Source organism: Papio anubis, chromosome 15 (genome assembly GCF_008728515.1).
Source record: "Papio anubis isolate 15944 chromosome 15, Panubis1.0, whole genome shotgun sequence".
Taxonomy (NCBI): Eukaryota; Metazoa; Chordata; class Mammalia; order Primates; family Cercopithecidae; genus Papio; species Papio anubis.
Window position 1 is genome coordinate 87,140,377 of NC_044990.1, and position 21,032 is coordinate 87,161,408.

At 36.8% G+C, this 21,032-nt stretch overlaps 1 protein-coding gene across 4 annotated transcripts in view; it reads left to right on the forward strand.

Annotated features, from left to right (window-relative positions):
• MYO16 (myosin XVI) overlaps positions 1-21,032 on the forward strand; it is a 574,351-nt gene that overhangs the window by 332,095 nt on the left and 221,224 nt on the right. For all 4 annotated transcript variants that reach the window (XM_021929768.2, XM_021929769.2, XM_003914068.5 and 1 more), the window contains exon 20: positions 1,075-1,216. In XM_021929768.2, coding sequence (XP_021785460.2) covers positions 1,075-1,216 — 142 coding nt within the window. The remainder of the gene's footprint in view (positions 1-1,074; positions 1,217-21,032) is intronic.

Sequence of the window (21,032 nt, forward strand, 5' to 3'; positions counted from 1 at the left end):
CCTTGCCTCCCACCCACTAAGCATCTTGAAGACATTGTTCTTCTTCGCACCTTCTTTTGAGAAACATTGAGCTCCCCATTAGTGTCTATGATTTCCTCTGCTTATACCACCCTCACTTGCTACCACCACCCTGTGGGTGACCCATCTGCACTCCTCAGTCACATGGCTCTAGGAATGTCAATTTCACAATGTCATAAATGGCCACACCCACTTTCACTGCCCCTTCCTCTTGTGTTGTTCCATCTCGATGACCTTGAACTTGTAGCTCTCTGACTACATTTTCTACCAGTATCAGTAGATATCCTTCCTCACCTGTGCTTCTAACAGACTGAAAACACTTCAACCCGCATTGCACGTGGACCCCACCCTGTTTCTAGTCTCTTTCTTTGCCTGAGATGCAATGGTCAGCGAGTTTGGCCAAGGCCATAGAATATGAATTCTAGGCTCCTATTTACACTCAGCCCTCCTGCAACAGTGATGGGATAGGCTCAATGCCAAACCACCCTTGTTCTTTTTTCCTTGGCCCCATCTCTATTCTAGTCTCTTCCACAGACCTGTCACTCAAGAGTTCAATCACTGTGTCTTTGAGAATGACATAGAAATTCCCACCTAAGGCCCAATCTTCTTTCCAAACTCCAGACCCACATTCTGGTTAATGAGATCATGCCTTTGAAAATATTTAAAATATATCCGATTTTCCAGATAGCCCGTTTCCACATGCCTTAGGCTGATTCAGTATCCAAACCAGCTAGTTGTTATCAAAAGCCTTGCCAGGAGGGACTCTGTGAAGAACTGTTTCCCTAACTGAGGTGAAATTACACAACCTACAATAAAGGTGAAATGCTGTGGTCAACAATTCTAACAAAGAAGATTACAATGTACTTTACTTTTGTTTTAGGAAACATTGTGCGTAATAACTGACAGAGACCTTCTCATTTATTAGAATCAGTATAATTTTTATACATCACTTATCGTATGGATGTGTGGGGAATTGATAGGATATGTGGAGTTTTGGTTGGCTTCTAGATGAGGGAACCCTTGTGCTCACTCCTCCTTTTCTTTCCACCATTTTAGGGGATATGATAATACGACGTCATACCATACAGATTGCTGAGTTTTTCCGAGACCTCTTGGCCAAGTCCCTGTACAGTCGTTTGTTTAGCTTTCTGGTGAATACCATGAATTCTTGCCTCCTCAGTCAAGATGAACAGAGAAGGTAGGAGTTGATGGATGTTAGGTTCTGTTATTATTACTGTAGTAAGTAACTTAAAGACTCAACTCCAAAAGCAGCTTCATATTACAGGGTGACCCATAAGTTGAACTTCATTAATATATTTTATTTTAACAAGGTAATCTGACTTGAAGGGTTTTATTGATTATTCTTTAGGAAGTGAAGCCCCCTCCCTGGGGTACCCTCCCATTTACATTGATGAATTAATAATCTATGTATAGATACGCAAATGCATTCTTTATGGACTGAAGGTAGATGTGGCCTTTTGTGCAACAATAAATATAAAAATTTTATAAATCCAGGAAGAGGACACTCTAAGAACAGGTAAGGCACTGGAATTTGTGGAGTAGCTCATGCCTCCTTTGGAACCAATTTTATGATGTGTTTTGGATCAGTAATGCTTCGTCTTATTTCTTCACTTATTTTGTGGATTATGTGACAGAGGGTCTCTATGGTAATCATTTTGGCTTTATATCCCTGATCTTTTTTTTTTTTTTTTTTGAGATGAAGTTTCACTCTTGCCGCCCAGGCAGGAGTGCAATGGTGTGATCTCGGCTCACTGCAACCTCCGCCTCCTGGGTTCAGGGGATTCTCCTGCCTCAGCCTCCCAAGTAGCTGGGAATACAGGCATGTGCCACCACACCTGGCTAATTTTGTATATTTAGTAGAGACGGGGTTTCTCCATGTTGGTCAGGCTGGTCTTGAACTCCTGACCTCAGGTGATCCGCCCGCCTGCCTTAGCCTCCCAAAGTGCTGGGATTACAGGCATGAGCCACCGCGCCCGGCCCCTAAACATCTCAAACAGTAGCTTCTCAGGGCTATTTCATCATCTAAAAATTACATATCTCCATTACATATTATCAGTGGAAAACTTTCTTGTTATTCTTGTCACTAGTAGTGACCTTGAGCAGACAATTGAGAGCACAATCACATTCACAAGTCTTCACGTACTTGTCTTCAAATGAAACCTGAGAATTTCTTTGTCATCTATATAGACTTCTTAAATTTAAATTAAATTCCTGAAAATTGATGCCTTCAGAGGTTTCTTGGAAAACATTAGAACTAATATATATTAATGGGAAAGTTCTTAAATAAATATAGACATCTCAGAAGATTTCAAAGACAAGAGGATACTGAAATTCTTATTAAAATGTACACATCTCAAATCTCACTGAACATTGATCAGCATATTCAGTAGTCTGTAATTTGAGAGTGGCAATGGTATAAACCATATTTCAGCAGAAATATTGTAGTATTTAGTATGACAAGGACTCTTGATTTTGCTATTATTGTTATCAGTTAATTTGTTAATGTATAGATGATTCACAGAATGGTACTAATATGCTGGGTCTACCAAATTAATTATATATAAAATTATTGACAGCTCTGCTGAAGTTGACACTGAAAAAATGAATATGTAAGTCCAGCTGTGCATAGAAACTTCTAGAAAATTTTCATTTGACATTTACATTTTACGGAGTGTTAAATTTATATAATTGGAAATACTTATATAATGGTCTACAGTTTTTGCTACAGACACACACCCGGAGGAAAACTACAATCGTAAACCGTGGAAAGCACATTACTTGTCTTTTCATGGGAATATTGCCACTGTGGCAATGTGTAAATTTATAAGGATGGTCTTATCTTTTAAAATGTATTACTAAGCATATGAATGAGGACAAGGATTCGTTGGAAATTAGACGTGAATCAACATATTAGAAGTTTGACTTCTAAGAGACAGTATTCTCATTTGAGTCATAACTCCCATATTTTCTTCTCTGTTTCTCCCGTGAGTCACACAAACCTGAATTTAAATCCCCAAATAATGCAAGAAAAGGTTATATTTGCAGTATTTCTAATTCATTTGAATTCATGGAAAGCTTATGGTTTTGCAGATTTATAGGCCCATTTCCTAAGTCACAGAAAAGTCTAAAAAATTTAGATAACCTTAGAATAGGCTCTTGTTGTTTACCAATCCCCAGTGTTTTTGAAGTATAATCATATCAAAAAAGATTATATAAATAAATAATATCCTCATGGTCAAAGTTGTAGAGCACATTGATTGTGATAGAATAGACATTTTTCACAGTATATATGTATATATTACTGTGTGTGTGTATATATATACACACACACACACAGTAAATACACCTTGTGATAGAATAGACATACTTTTCATACAGACATGTATATATACATACAGTACACAGACATGTATACTGAGTGTGTGTGTGTGTGTGTGTGTATTTACATTTGTAAATTTGGCAAGAGAGAATACATATCACTACAATTTACTCTAACAAGTTATAAAGGGAAAATGAGTGAAATTGAAGCAGGTGAATGTCCATTTGTTACAGGATGGATTCATTTCTTGGATTACAGTAAAATAGGTGCAATATTAATCATATAGCATATTAAAATAATTCTACTTTCTCTACCTGGATCCAAATAGGTTTCACTTCTAAACAAAAACCCTGGGTATGTTGAAGGTGAGGTTGATGGGATTAATGAAAATAGGCAGAAGCATTTGCCACATTTGCCAGATCAGAATCCAGTCTATGATTACATGTGGCTGCCTACTGCGGTGTTATCCTCTGCGAGCCTGGTTGCTGTGCAGTGCTTGGCCCGGACCCTGCGGGCTGGGGACCACTGAGGGCCACACTTAGTGGTACTTTAAATATTGAAACACACTGAAGTTTTATTTATTATGCTTAGCTGAAAATAATTTGGTCCAAACAGGTAAAAGAATAATAACAGTAATAAAAAATAGCAATAATATCATGCCCTATATTTGCTTAAAACTTTGTTGTTCACCAAGCGTGTACATATAAATTACCTTGGGAAGAAATGTTGTTAAATAGCTAAAAACAACACGTTTTATTGTTAAAACGGTGACTCTAGGAAAATGTGAAGCACAGCTCACAGTTGTGACCACTGTCTGCTTCCTCACGTCTCCTTCCAATGCTCTTCCTCTGGAGAAACTCGTGTGAAAACCAAAGGCTTACTATTTTCATCATTTTCTGAGGCATTTCTTTTTCTAAACTATAATTTTATGACTTCTAAAATAAAGGATATTGCATATCATTTAAATTTGTATGCCAATGTCGTTATTACAAAATTCATGATTACAGTCTCCAGTAATGCAAGCACAGTTTCCCTCAATCCACTCCACCTTGATCTCCCGCACACAGACAGAGCATCAGCCTCTTACAGCAGTACCTGTGCTCTCCTCACCGTGTCTTCGCCTCTCGTACACTCTTGCTGCATCAGACACTCATGTGCTCAATTTTGCTCAGTGCTATCATGGTCTTTAGATGGGGGCAGGGGGGATTACTTAATAGCACCCATTTTCATCTCTGATTCTTAATTGGTTGAGGAATAAGACAATGTAGTAAGAGGCCAGGCACGGTGGCTCATGCCTGTAATCCCAGCAGTTTGGGAGGCCAATGGAGCTGGATCACCTGAGGTCGGGAGTTCAAGACCAGGCTGACCAACATGACAAAACCCCATCTCTACTAAAAATACAAAAATATAAAAAATTAGCCAGGTGTGGTGGTGCATCCCTGTAGTCCCAGCTACTCGGGAGGCTGAGGCAGGAGAATCACTTGAACCTGGGAGGTGGAGGTTGTAGTGAGCCGAGATCGTGCCACTGCACTCCCACCTGGGCAACAAGAGCAAAACTCCATCTCAAAAAAAAAAAAAAAAAAAAAAAAGACAGTGGAGTAAGACATTTGGGAGTCAAAATAGCAATTTGAGGAGTGACACAGCAGACATGAGAAGATGACGTTTACACAGTGAACCAGTTGTTTCTGCCTGCTGTGCCCTAGACTCATATTGACTACCTACCAGTTCCAGTAAGCCCTGAAGTGGCCAGTGCCCTCTTAGAGCTTGGAGGAGCAGAGGCCATGGCGTGCTCCCTGCGAGTGCAGGAAGACTGCCCTGAGCTCTCCTTGTCCAGGCTTCGTCCTAGACTCTAAGGGAATAAGTCGGTCTTCCAGAAGCCAAGAGACTTACAGCTAAAGGGGCTTCCTTTTCCTGTAAGAAAACCTCAAGACTATGAATAAGCATCTCTACCTAGCACATGTGAGTCCATAAACTTGAAAGATTGAGGGACAGTCTAATGCACAAAGGTGTGTAGGCTTTGAGACTCCCATTTTGAGTGAGTTGGGTCTTTTGTTGTTGTCGTTCTCTAGTGTTTTCGAGAGCATAGACCGGAACTTGTCTGGCCACTAGGCATATGGAAGACCCGTGTAGTTTATTCATAACTTGCCATCAGTTCACATTAAATTGATCATATTTAGCAATGAAAATATAATCTTAAATTACATCAAATTATTTCTAAAGAAAAACTAATAATAAAGTTGTTAAGTTTGTTTTGACTTTTCTAGAATTGTTTGGCCTCCACACCTCTGTGAATTGTCAGCTGATACCCAGTGACCACGGAAGGTATTAACAAAGTCCTTGTTTAAACCATTTGGAGAACCTATACGTAGATTCCCATAATTTCACATGTAGAAAATTGGCACCCACTGATGGACAGGGATGCCATGGATCTTCCATTCCATTCTCCTCACTGTCCACTTTTCCCCCAGTGGATTCAAAGGCTTGTGGCCCTCTCTTCCCACAGATAACAGCCATTCTCCCCAAGGAGGCATCACCTCCCCTCGGGTGTTTCATGAATCCCACTCAGACCAAAGCTATGCTCTGCTCCTTCTTTTTAGGAATTGTGAGGTTGCCAGGGTTCCTTCTACCATGTTAGCACATTTGAGCGGCAAATAGCAGCATTGTACGGCTTCCCAAATGAGCTCAATCGCCTCTCTGCCCGGCTACAGCAATCACATTGAGAACTGTGGATTGTTAACGATTTTTTTTTTCTATACCTCTGAATAGGTTTCTACCCAAGGGTTTCACCACTGTGATTTAGAGCATCATCTTAAGAACACACCTTGTGAGATAGAGAGGATTTGGTGTAGAATTCTCTTAACACTTCTACTCTTTCATGGTCTATTTTGCCTCATTACTGAAGAAACCCTTTTCCATTTTGTGATACTAGCTGGCTGTTTCTAATGTAATATTGAAAGGCTTCCATTAAGTATTCGCCATTCTTTTGCTTAAGAAAATTGCAAACCTTTGAACCAGATAGCTGGGGAAACACGCTGAAATTACTGTTGATCTGAAAGGGCAGCATTATGGATAATATTATGGTGGCTGCCAGAAATGTGTAGAATTGTTCACAACTTTTCAAACTGAGTTGCCTTATACATGTTTCAGTGTAACCAAATTAAACATCATATGAAACTATTCTCACTTGTTTTGGTGTAACACTATTAAAAAAGCATGACTTGTGGTATAATGAAAACGTATTTTCTTATGTCCCACCTCCCTTTAACATTTATTCAATGGGGGTAATATTTTCCTGACTCTGATATAAAACTTAATCAGGTCCCAAGACTTTTCTGGTTACTTTTAAATAAATCACAGTTCTATGGACCCTTTAATCCCGAAATAGCCAGCATTGGAGCAGAAATTATGTTCAAAGGTGAGAGTTCCCTTCCGTCTCCCACAGGTGAGGCCTCTGGGGGCAGCTGTCAGCCTCCTGGGAAGGGTGTGAGGTGGGCTGCTGCACCCCAGTGTCAGGGTAAAATGGGAACAGGAACAAGGAGGTGAGGGATTTCTTGGTTTGCTGATTGACATCTTAAGGCTTTCCTGGCCACCAAGATGGCTATCACTGACCCTTTCTCTTCAAATCCTCATAAATTTTCATCACTAGGATTCCTTTCCCTGCGATCCTCAAGATGTGCAAAATGCATCTTTTGGGGGAACCCGCCCCTGATATTCACGTGGATCCTTTTCTATTTTTCCTAAGTGTCGTCTGGTTTGAGAAATAAAGGGAAAGAGTACGAAAGAGAAAAATTTTAAAGCTGGGTGTCCAGGGGAGACATCACACGTCGGCAGGTTCCGTGATGCCCCCTGAGCTGTAAAACCAGTAAGTTTTTATTAGCAGTTTTCAAAAGGGAGGGAGTGTACAGATAGGGTGTGGGTCACAGAGATCACATGCTTCAAGGGTGACAAAAGATCACAAGGCAGGAGGTCAGGGCAAGATCACAAGGTCAGGACAAAACTAGAATCACTAATGAACTTCCATGTCCAGCTGTGCATGCATTGTCATTGATAAACAAGGTTCAAGAGCAGAGAACCGGTCTGACTAGAATTTGCCAGGCTGGAATTCCCTAATCCTGGCAAGCCTGGGGGCACTGCAGGAGACTAGGGCATGTTTCATCCCTATCTACATCTACATAAGGCAGACACTCCCAGAGCGGCCATTTCAGAGGCCTCCTCTGGGAATGCATTCTTTTCCCAGGGCTGTTAATTATTAATATTCCTTACCGGGGAAAGAATTCAGCGATACTTCTCTTACCTGTTTTCGGTAATAAGAGAAATATGGCTCTGTCCTTTCTGGCCCACAGGCAGCCAGACTTTAAGGTTATCTCCCTTTTTCCCTGAACATCGCTGTTATCCTGTTCATAAGGTGCCTAGATTTCATGTTGTTCAAACACACGTGCCTCACAAACAATTTGTGCAGTTAACGCAATCATCACAGGGTCCTGAGGCGACATTCACCCTCAGCTTACGAAGATGATGGGATTAAGAGATTAAAGTAAAGACAGGCATAGGAAATCACAAGAATATTGATTGGGGCAGAGATAAATGTCCATGAAATCTTCACAATTTATGTTCTTCTGCCATGGCTTCAGCCGGTTCCTCCATTTGGGCTCTCTGACTTCCCGCAACAGCATCCATGTGTGTGCTGGTTGCTCCCACCCCCTTCCATGGTCCATGGCAGCCCTTTAGACTCAGGTTCACCTGGCTAATAGGTTGAGGCCCCACACTTTCCCAAGTGTGCCTCTTAGACAGGAATTCTTGGGGTTGAAGGTAGAGAGGGACTACAGAATGGGAAAGTGCCTTGAGGAGTTGTACACACTCCAGTTACTCGTTTTCTATAAACAAAGACCATGATCTAAAGAGTATTTAATTTTTATAAAGAATATCATCCATAGTATTCTGAAATGAGATACATGATCAGAGCTACTAAAGTATAATGAAAAATAATTGTTTTAAAAAAAGATCAATCATTTTTGCAATGTCTAAAATTCGGCCTGTTTTATAATGCAGCACTTACATCCCCAAGGTTGAATTTGCAATGTTAAATTTAAAATTATTGTTTTTCCTCATTTGAATCCTTCTTTGGGGTTTTGCAAGCAAATAGAAGTCTGGGCAAGTACGGGGTTGTAGAAACTTTGGAGAGTTCTCCAAATGTCTTCAAACATCAAAACCTATCACTTATTTCAGCATAAGTTCTGAATAAAATGGTGTGTGTTGAGCTTCTAACATATATATGGAGATCATTTTTTTCACTGAGCCTTTGGTTTCTTATGAATTCTTATATTACATTCTTATAGTATTTTAGTTGACCTAAACATAAACATTTAAAAACATTATGATTAATTGCATTCATTTCTCATGAGTTAGTTATTTGGTTATCCAGGCCTGTTTCTTTGACACCCAGGTTGCAAGAACTTGTTTATTTTTCAGAGTTATTTGAAGGTTAAATGAGGTCGTGCATACTAAGTTGTTATCAGAGTATCTGACACAATGGGAATGGTTGCTATAATGATAATAGTGATAGGGCTAGGCGTGGTGGCTCAGGCCTGTACTCCCAGCATTTTGGAAGGCTGAGGTGGGCGGATCACTTAGGCATTTGAGACCATGCTAGGCAACATAGTGAAACCCCATCTCTACCCCACTCCCCCCAAAAATACAAAAAGTTAGCCAGGTGTAGTGGCACACACCTGTGGTCCCAGCTACTTGGGAGACTGAGCTGGGAGAATTGCTTTAGCCCAAGTCAGTGAGGCTGCAGTGAGTCTTGATTGCATCCCTGCACTCCAGCCTGGATGACAGACTGAGACCCTGTCTCAAAATATATACATACATATATGTATATGTGTGTGTGTCTGTGTGTGTGTGTGTGTGTATATATATATAGTGTGTGTGTGTGTGTGTGTGTGTGTGTGTGTATAGTGATGGCTGTGGCTGGTAAGAAAGCATCTTAGTTTATATTAGCTTATTTATGGAGAAAGGGAGAGTTGTTGAAAACAATGCAGATGACTCACGTGGTGGACGCCCAAGATATATCCCAGTTTTCCTTTTACATTTCACTCTTGATCTTTTTGTTTCACGGTGTAGCAGATAAAGGAGATATTTTGTTCTTTGGAAATAGAAATATCAGGATTCACAGAACACTATTAGAGAGAGGGGTGTTGTTTCTTAGTGTTTTGCTCAGGTTTGCCTTGTGGTAAGCAAGGATCATGGATTTGCATTGCTCAACTGCCACTCTTTCTCTTAGGTCACAGGTCTGACATGTTTGTAACATGCCTGTCTAGGGTCAAGAGTGGTTTGTGGTTTTTTAGTATTGCAAAAATAAGATCCACATGGGTTAGAAACAGTGATATTTCCTAAATGGTAGGGGTGTGTGTGTGTGTGTGTGTGTGTGTTTATTTTATTTTTAGTTTTTTAAGAAAAATAGGATTTGGAGCAACACAAGGTCCTGCCAGTGGACAGGGGCTCACGCAGTGCCTGAACTAAGGAACTGGCATGCTGAGGTGGGGGAGATATTGGGAACAGGGGACAGGTGCCCTGTAGAGATGGGGATCCCATGGAGTGTCTGGGAGCAGGTGGGAGAATGAAACAGGAATGAAGGCTCAAGGATGTAAGTATAAAAGTGGCAATGTCTTTCACCAAGAAGCAAGGGGTTCCCATTCCAGTAACTGGAGCCTTAGTTTTTTTGTTTCACAAGATGAAATTGATTATGGAGGAAAAAAATGAAGGCTTTTGAAAATATATCACTTGTGGAATTTCTTGAACTATTAAACCTTCTCTTTGCTACCCAGTATAATTGTTTAAATAACAGAAGGAAGTATTGAACAGATTCTATACAAATGAAAAAGAGAAAATGTTTCAAAGAGAAATGGAAGTCATTTTCTCTTAAGGTTATTATTTGTTTAATTCACATGTTAATCCAGTGATTCAATTCCTGAAATCATCAGCAGGATAATTTTTGCATCTTACCACATTTCTAAATTCTCATATTTTGATAATAAGGGAAATGATTTTTAAGCCAATGTGAGATTTCCTAGAGATCCAGATTTTCATCAGCACATTCACAACAGTGCCCCTGTGTCCCCAAGTCTGACTGAGGTGATCTGTAGAAGGTGGCAATATTGACCGTGAATCACAGCTTCCCAGGGTCTCAAAACTGATGACTCCACTCAGAAAAGAGAAAAAAGAACACATCCAGTATCATGTAAATTGAAGGTGATATCAGTGTATTAGGTGAGTACATTCATCCCTAGCATCTGACAACACTTAAGAGAATGTTAGTGTCTAAATGAACATAGAGAATCTGCACTAATAAGATTGTAACAAGCAATTTAATATTCTTCAGAAAAGTTGTACTTCTTCATTAGGTGAGACTTGTTATCTTTACTTAATTAGAGGGAAAAATATTCCATATAGAGAAAACATAATTATAGCTTTGAAGAATTCTGCTGGCTGGTTTTAAAAAAAAAAAAATCCCTCACAGTTGCATTTTGGATAATCCATGTTTGGTCTGAAGACTGTCTAACCGAATGACAGAAAAGGCTGATCTTTACCTTGATGCTGTGAAAGTGAGGTGAATTAATTGGTTTAAGTGGATTAAGTTGAATTGGCTTACGTTCTCATTTCCTAATTCTACACTTTGGTTTTGTTCTACTAAGAATTCAGTTTGTATACTATTGGTTTTTAATACGTATAGGTATATCTTAATGTGCTTTTTGGGTATCCAGGGATTTCAAATATAAGAGAATATTTCTTGCTGATCACATTAAGTGATAGAGTTTTCTATGATTTTGTATGTCTCTGATTGATACAATCAGGTAACACTTAATATACTTATGAAACTTTATAGTGTATCTCAACCTCTTCTAGGTCAAAGTCTAATGTGGGAATTCAGCGAATGCCATAAACACACACACTCAAACATGCACACACACATAAATACAGTTTTCCACATAACTTCTGGGAATTCATTGTTCCTCCTCCCCCAGAAAACCATATAATTGGGTTATAATAATTTCTTAGTTTATTGATTAGAAAATTAATACATTCTGGATTAATATCCTCAATGTTGTTCAGAGTCTCCTTATAGTTCGTGAGGATTTTTAAGGTTAAGTCTTTTGTATAATGATTTTGTTGTTGTGTTTTTGTAAATTGAAGAATTCTATTTTTGTATTTTAGGTAAAATTTGTGATTTTAAAAATATATTCTGAGATTTCTCCTAATAGATAGATAACATAATTTTTAAAACAGTAAAATGACACTAAGCATGTTAAGCCTATTTTGTAAGATTATTTTTAGTGGATTCGATTTTCAGCTCTAAGAGAGTATTTCTCAAGGATCTTGGTCATTAGGAACAGTAAACCAGAGCTTTGTTTATACAATGTTCTCTGAGCCTGAAGATGGAGCTAAGGAAGGAACGTCTTTCAGCTGCACTGTAAGCGAGCTATTAAAATACCTTTTGAATTACAGGTTACATCTATACTGTTTGTATAGATCACTTATGAAGACTACCTAGCATCTCATGACTGTTTTCAAATTTCATCTCATAGGTTTATTCATGCATTTATTTATTTGCTTTTTATGCAGGGTGAGTTGCCATTACTTCTGCAGAAAAATTACCCATCTTTACTGTAGAATCCTTGGTATGCTTGCTAAGTACAATAGCAGTTGGAGATATATCAATATGCTTTAAGCTTTGGGATACTATTTTTTTTTTTATTAAAAAGGCCACTATTGTAGTCTTCAGGGGTTCACCATTTTCTCATGTTCTGCTGGATGCATAGGCCCCCAAATCTAGTCAGGTGTGTGTATGCTTGGGGCTCTATGGGTAAATGCTTGTGATTATTTTTTTCTCAAATTATTCAACAAAGAGGTTTTTTAAATATAAAAAAAAAAAAAAAAACCAGGTGAAATTTATGACTTTTTAAAAGGACTGGGTGGAATGTAGCCATACGAGCACTTAATTGTTCTTACAAAGCATAAATAGTATTTTGCAAGTAATTGAGGTCAACTGGGCAAGTTAAATCTTTGAGTTAAAACTTTGAAAATTAATCTCTTTCAAGGCAGGCAGCCGTCAGGAGCATCTCAGGTATGATGAGGGAATTTTCCATTTTGGAAAATCTCACAAGGGCATAAACACCTCATTTCCCCAGCCATGCTTCCTTATAGACACGTCTCCTTTGCTTTAGATGAAGGCTTGCCATTATTCTCTCTACCAGAAGCCTAAGGTGGAGAGTGCACCCTCCTTTTTGAGGCAGGTAGTTGGGAAATATTTTAGTGAAAATAAGCAACATGATTTTTTAGAATGTATATGCCTTCCACCCTCCATGTGAAATGGAACTTGTGTAATAAGCATCACCTAACTTCACATTTAAGTATTTTCCGCCCTTTGGGACTATCCATGTCATTAACTAGATAATCTGTAGTAATTGTTAGTAGTATGGAGTGAGGTGGGATCAGAGGCTATTCATTATAAAGCAGAGACATAATAAAAGTAAGTATTTTTTGTCAACCCACATAGAATTTGTCCTTAACATTCCAGGAATCATGGCGAGAGAAAATATGCAATGTTTCTCAGTGTTCTGAGCATGAAATAAATTTAAAAACTTAATCTAAATGGTGGACTAGATGGTAGAAAAGCAGAGTAATAAGAAAACGTCTAGAAACTGCAGAGTAATAAGAAAACTTCTGGAAATTACATATTTTTACTTTTTGATAATAATATTGGAAATTAATGTTCCCAGGAAAACATCTGACCATATGACATATTTAACACCTCATAAGTGAAGTTTTTTCTCTCTCTCTTTCTCTCTGATGTGATCTATATTTTATCAATTGCTATTAAACTTTTGGAAAAGGACAGGAGATACAATCTCATTTAACAGGACAAAAACTGGGAAAAAATGGAAACTTGCTTCTGAAGCGAGGATTGAACACAGATAAATGAATCTGATTAAAACCAAATGTGTTTTTATGTATGTTTCTACTTTTTCCCTTATATCAATCATTTTATTGAAATGATTATCAAGGTTCAAACTCGTTGGTGATAATTACAAATCAAAAGGATATGTGTAAGAAAGATAAGAATCCCAAAATCTAGACAATCCATTTATTAGTAATTGAATGTTGGTATAAAATATATTTTATTCATTACTTTATCCGTTATAATGAAAGTACTTAATTCATAATAAATGAATTTATGTTTATAATTTTCAAATACATTATAAAATAACACTTCCTGTGCATTTGCGAGAAAATAAAAATAGACTTTTCCAGACTTTTCTTTGTCTATTTCATGCGTACAAGCCTCTTTTATTATGTTATCTTTTTGGGAAAAACTCAGTAGTCAAGCAGAGTACAAAAGGAATCCAGGCAAGCCACCCATTTACCTACTACCTTGAATTAATACTATTAACATTTTTCACCTTTTGCCTCAGATTTTCGTTATCATAAAAGACGTAGATGAGTACCACTAAAAGCCAAGGTCTCTTTTGTTTTCCTATATGATACATTTTTCTCTTTCCCTCCCCAGAGACAACAATATTATCAAATACATGTAATCTTCCACATTTTTTTATTTTCTCTAGCCATTGTATTTTCATAACAAATATATAACATTGTGAGTAATTAAGAATTACAGAAATGCTATCCCACAGCATATTTTATTCTGTACATCCTTTGCTAACTTCATGTGGTTTTTGAAATTTAGCTATATTGATACCTCGAGACGTAGTTTATTCTTTTTAACTGCTGCACTACCTGTGGATGAAGAAATCTCAGTATACTCATCTATTTCACTGTTGATGGACACTGAAGTCTCTTTTCATTTTTTTCTCAGTTGCAAGCAGTGCTGTATCCTCATACTTGTCTCTTGAGATATATGTTTAGAATTTTCCCCGAGGTGTATATTTAGTGGCAGAATTGCAAGGAGAGCGATTATTTGCATTTTCTTGATTGCAAGCAAAGTCGACATCTTCTGGCAAAGCAAGTTGTGCCCTGCACCCTGGCGCATGCCCACGGATGTTTACTGGGCTTTATGCAGTCGTATACCATGCTCCAGCTTTAGGCCTTACTGTAGACATTCTGTTCCTACCACAAGGTCATCTTACATTTTTTTAAAAAAACCTTTAGATTTTCAGCATAGCAAGAAAATTATTGTGTATGTAAAGAGTTGATAAAGTTTTTATTTTTAGTTAAATATTCGATGATCCCTTCCCTGTTTATTAGCAATGTTTCTTTACCCCTCTCTAGATTTTTAATCTCTTTTACTAAAACCGTATCAATGATATATTGCTTTAATTACTTCTCGTAAGTTCTGTTTTTCTTATGTGTTTTGGTTATTTTGGGGTCTTTATTTTCACATATTAATTTTATAATCAGTTTGACTCTATCCATAAAATAATTCTTCTGGAATGTGGACTAGAAATTAATTTATAGATTAATATGGGAAAAATTACACTGTTTAGGCTATTGATTTTTTTCTTCCACAAATATATTTCAACATTTATTATTGTATTCCTTAAACAATATTTGATTTTTTTCTATCAATTTTATGCACACCTTTATTTCTTTTTCTATGAATTTTTTTTTGTGTGGCTATAATGAGTTCTATTCTATTATGTATTAATTTATTGGAATACTGAACCTTGAGTTTCTTATGTTGATCTTATATGTAGAAATCCTGCCGACTTTTCTTATTAGTTCTAATAAATTTCCTGTGAAATGGCTTACTACTTTCTTATGTAAATGATCATAATTATCTTTTTTTCTTTATGTATCTTACCTCTTCTTATTTTATCACATTGGCTAGCACTGCCAATACTTGTGGAAAATTTGTGATGATAATGGATCTTATTGTTTAGTTTCCAAAATAATGGCAACTGAATATTTGTCATTAAGTACTACATTTGTAAATAACCTCTGCCTAGTGTTTTCAATCATGGATGGATACAAATATTTTCTAATGGTTTATTTATTAGGAAGATCATAACAATTTCCTTCTTTTCTTTGTTCATGTTATAAACTGCATTGATGTTTATTTTTTGACATTGAATCATTCTTCATTTATACTGCAAACCTTGTTTGCTCATGATATACTACATTCTACTTTCTAGTCTTTATTTATGTTTGTATTCATTTTCATTATTGAGATGAGATTCTTGTTTTTCTTCTTATGCAATCTTTTGCTATTAAATGTACATTAAAAAGTAGGTTGGTTAGCTTTCTCTTTTCTTTCTCTCTCTGTTTTTTCTCTCTAAAACAGTTTGTACTGAATGAAGATCATATACTCCTTTAATGTCTGGTGAAATCTCCCTAAAATCTTCTGAGCATTTGAAAGGAGAGTTGTCTTTTGGGTACTGATTATTTTACAATGTATATTACAGTTGCAGATTATTTTCTTTCTTTTTTGAGTCACATGTATTTTCTGGAATTTTGTCCACTTTGATACTTTGAATTTATTCACCAGCTAAATCATAACTAGCTTTGTTTAGTAATCTTTTAATCTCTATTTCAACTGTAGTTTGACATTTACATTCCTGATACTGTTTGATTATGCATTGTCCCCAACATCATTGATAATTCTTGCTCAAGAATCTGCCTCTATGAATTATTTTCAAGAATCATATTTTTGTTTTGTTGTCATTTTCACTTTTATGTTATTTTGTTTAATTAATTTCTGAAGTTTCAAAAATATATTTTCTGTAGTTTTATTATATCCTTCTTTTTCTTTTCTTTAAATTTTGACTTTTTGGGTGATTTTTTTCCTGAATTCATGAGCTGAATATTTATTTCATAGTTTCCAATGATTTTTTTTTTACCCTGAGTCTATAAATTATCATCTCCTAAATACCTCTTAGTGTATTCCAGAAGTTTTATCTGTAGTGCTGCCTTTGTTGTTTAGTTCTAATATTTTGTCTTTATGTTCTTTCAGAGATAAAATAACAATCAGTTTGTCAGAAAAATACATTTAACACACAATGTTTTTCCCTTCTTCATCCAAACTGGGGATTTTTTTTTTTTAACCATTAAATAATGAGATTTCTTTGATTCTTATGAATATAGTATGAGTGACTTCTATTTCTGTGTAGACTTATTTAAATCACGTTGCTTATTACCATGACAACCCAAACTATACAATTTAGCAAATATCTGAGACAAACCTGCTTTCTAAATAATCCCCCTTCTGCTCCATTTCCTTACCAAAATACCCATATGTATAATGATTTCCTAAAGAGCTAAAAACCTTTTCTCTGCAATTGTGCATTTGTTTTTTCATTACTTTGTGAGACCATTTTTATTTTCAAATAGAAGAATCTAGAGGAATAAAAAAGTATTGGGGTTTTACCAAAGTATCATACAGATTATAATACTTAAAAATAATTTAAATTATCAGATAATAAGTACAACATAATGGTTAAAATTTTGCCACTCATTATTTTTGAAAAAGTATGCTATAGACAAAATAGTGGTTAAATTTAAATATTAATCATGATATCTATGATAAATTGCTTCAAGAATAGTGCAGCTTATTGACCCAATAAAGAACTATGTATTTTGTGTTAAGTACATGTTTTCAGGAGATGGAGAGGAAAATTGATTTATCAAATCTAGGAGAATATGTCATTTTTAATATTAAACAGTAGTTTTTTTTTCTTTCTGTTAATGACTAATAGGTTATTTACAAATATTGAGAGCCACATAGTTTTAATAATAAAATGTATATGAAATACAATGATTTAAAAGGCCAATAAAATCCTTTTAGTGTTTTGTTTTGCTAGCTGTTCTTGAGCCAAGAGTGCAGAGGCTAAAGCTTGTATATTTTATATAAAAGAAAAAATTCATTGCACTGTTAGCTATTCCTGCTCTCTCGTTTCATTTCTAACAGGGGAAATGCATTTGGCCTCTTTTCAACCCCTGATAACTGTCCTGCTCAATAGAGTTAGCCGAATCTTTGTTTATTATGCTCTCTGTGCCTGTCATTTGAGCACAGTGGCAGTTCTGCCAGAATAAATAGCACTGCAGTGCCGTACAGAAAGGAGAGCAGAATGTCCCTTTTTGGCTCTCCGTGACCCTGTCTGTCCCCGAAAAAAACACCAGGAAGGAAATGTCACTACCACTAGTTAAATATCGTTTGCCTTTTTCGAATGTAATTTTCTAATTAAGGAGGATGTGCTTTGCAACTAAAGGACGTTTTCAGTTTTTGTCAGTCTCAAACTTTGAACTATTCTCTCTTCACATACTGTCTAGTGGAAAATACATTTTCCAAGCCTGCCGTCTTTATGTGTGCAGATGTGAGAAGTTGTGAAGGTACGATTATTGTGGTTATTATTTTTTGAATATTACCTGTAAGTGAGACAGGCTTGGAGCTGCTGATTATTACAGTTTACATTGACATTAGCTATGAGGTTGGCATTCTTGTCTCCCTTTTACAGATAAAGAAACTGGAACTCAGAGAGGTTAAGTAAATGGCCCAAGTCACACAGCCAGGAAATGGTGGGCTTGGGATATGAACTGTGGTATGCGAGACTTAAAAGCCTGAGTTTTTGCAAAAATGCCTCCCACCTTGATGACCATCAAAACAGTGAGAAAAAAGATTAGTTTTAAAGCTTAAATGTTTTCTAAATAACCCTTTAAAATATAGGTAATTTCTTTATTTCAAATGAAATTATTACGAGAGTTAAATCTATGTGAATATGGACATGCCTCCACAGGCGAGGTTATCCTCTATTCCTTTCTATCTGGATCTCCAGAATGCAGCACAGTGCTTTCCCAATCAAGGTGCTCAATATGTATTTATTGCAATGATGAATGAACTAATACAATAATTAAAGCCTAGCTTAAAGGCCAGTATCAAGAGAAGTGTCATGTGGTACATTGCAAACAAGTGATCCCAATTTTTATTAGTCTCTGCATCCATGCCCTGTACAATGTAATCAAATGTACAATTGATGCTTCTCTTGTAAGAGGTTAATTCTGTTTCCTTTCCCTTTGAATTCGAGCTGGCCTTGTGACTTGCTTTAGTCAACAGAATGCAGCAGAAATGATGGTGTGCCAACTCCAAAGCCTTGCATGATTCTGCTCCCTCTGATCCCTGTCACTGCCATGTGAGTAAGGCCAGGCTGGCCTGCTGGAAGATGAGACAGACACTCCTGTTGCTCCAGCCTTCAGCCGGCCAATTGTGGGGCTGATGGGTTAGGTCATCCTGAACCTGCTAACGTCTGCCAGGCGGCCCAAGGTGACACACATGATTATGAACAATAATAACTACTTGCTGTTTTAAGTCACTCAGTTTTGTGGTGCTTGGTTATCTAGAAACATCGACTTGCTACAAGTCTCTAATTCAATGTTCATAGCTGTTACTTGGAACCACACATTTTTTGTATGTACATTTGAAGGTCATTACTGAAAAGACAGCTCTCCATTTCATGAGTGATTTGGGAGATTCTGAGATTATCTGCCTTCCCGGTGTTTTCAAACTCTTTGGTCTGTCATCTTCTGGGCCATTAAAATCCCAAACCTTCAGGTAATGAAGACTGTTGATTTTTAGTACTTGTACTAGATTGCGGAAAGATCCAGAAGTGCTTTGTAAAACACTTAGTAGCCAGAAGCCCCTGGAGGAAATGAAATAAAGAGATGGAGATAGAAGGATACAAAGTAGCAAATATGTAGGATGAACTAAGTAAAAGGACTAATATAGGACGTGAGGACTATGGTTAATACCAGTGTGTTGTATTCAGGATTTTTGCTCAATGAGTAGAATATACCTGCTTTTGCCATGAGGTAGGGGTGTGGATAACTATGTGTGGTGATGGACATGTTAATTAGTTCCACTCTAATAACCATTTACTATATATGTGTATCTCATAGCATCATATTGTCTACTTTAACATATATAATACAATTTATTTTTTAAAGAACCAAAATTAAAAAATAAAAAGGGAGCATTTGGGCTGGAAGATAATTAAGGGAGAAAAGGAACTCTATTAATAAAAGCATGACAAGTTAAAAAAAAAAAAGTGAACAGCACTTTTTACTGTAGCCCTTAGCTACAGGGTTGAAATGGTATGCAGCGTGTAAATTTTGTCTACATGCATATACAGTAATTTTATCTTTTAACTGGGTTTTAATTTTTTAAAGGGTAATAGGAAGCAAAAGATCTGGATTCCTATTCTGAGCCTGCTACTTAACATTAATGAAATCTTTAGTTAAACATTTATGTCTTGTGAATCTTAATTTTCTTCATCCCTAAAATTGTGATAATCACATCCCATCTGCCTACAGATGGAGGTTTAGCCTACATCTCTCTTTGGCTTGTTTTTGATCTTAAGACCTATGAGTCTATAATTCCTAGTTAGGATAAGTTTGAAATTGTCAGTAACACCCAAATAGCCTATGCTCTTAAAATACATTTTGGATACATCAGACCAATCCATACATTATAGCACTCCAAGACACAGTCAATTTTCTGATTGGGATGGCTAAAATTGGAATGATTTAGTGCCACACTGTCTTTCATTTTTAATTAAAAAAAAAAAAAACAAACCTTTTCAATTGATATCCATCTCCCAACTGCCAGTAATATTTGAACTTTTTATTGATAATATGCATGCGCTCTAAGGCCAAAGACTAAATCAAAACAAGAAAGGTAGATTGTAATTCTCTAATTGGTTTGAAGTACAAAATAAATATACCATGCAGAGTAAAATCAAAATTACATTTCTGGAAACAAATACCATCTGTACCATTGATTTCATCTCTCTAGTCTTCTCTTTCTCTCTCCTGTCTTCCTTCTTCTCTCTTACGAATGCATTTCTCCATCGGAATCTCACGTGAGAACTGTGGGAGGAAGAAAGTGATTGGCCCCAGGACAGTGTTTCCCAGAGAACATTCTGTGGGATATTCACTCAAGATTTCTATGAAACAAATTTTAAAATTCAAGAAAGGGAGTGCCTCTGGTCCGAAAGAAAGTTGTACATTCTCTTGAAACAGCACACAGTCCAATGGACCAAAAAGCTTTGAACGTAATATAAAGAGTAGCCAGGTTTAGTTGGCCGTAGAACTCAGGACACACTTGAAAAACTCTTCAGTAGCCTATTTAAAAATATTTAGGAGCATTGGAGCCCAAAACCCCATGTGCCTTAGGAGACTGCTGCTTTCTGCCAGTGGAAGCAGGCAAGCAATTCAGTGTTACTAAAAGTGAAGATGACCTCTCCCAGCTTGTTACTCTCCAAATAGACTGAACGCTGCCTGAGGACAGGTTCCATGTCTTCCATTCTCAATTGTTAAGACTGAAGGGCACGGTGAGGCTTTACGGTACTTTCTAATTGACAGGTTGAAATTGTGAGGAAGTGCCTATAGCCTTCTCTTTCCATTTGCAAAACAGTTATGTTGAGTCCTCCCTCACCTCTCATTAGTAAAAGTTGACCCAACTACCGATAGCACTCTTAGTATACTGATTTAACATCAAGAAAAGACAAAATATAATTAATCAGCCAGGAAAGGTTTTCACCCCTGAGAAGAGCGTTGTTTTGTGAATGCTTCTAAAATATTCACGGAGCTCAATAAGCCACCCTGAAGGCTCAGCCAGCAGCTGTACAAAGTCTTCACTCTGCTCTATCACAAAACTTTCTTTCTGAAAATG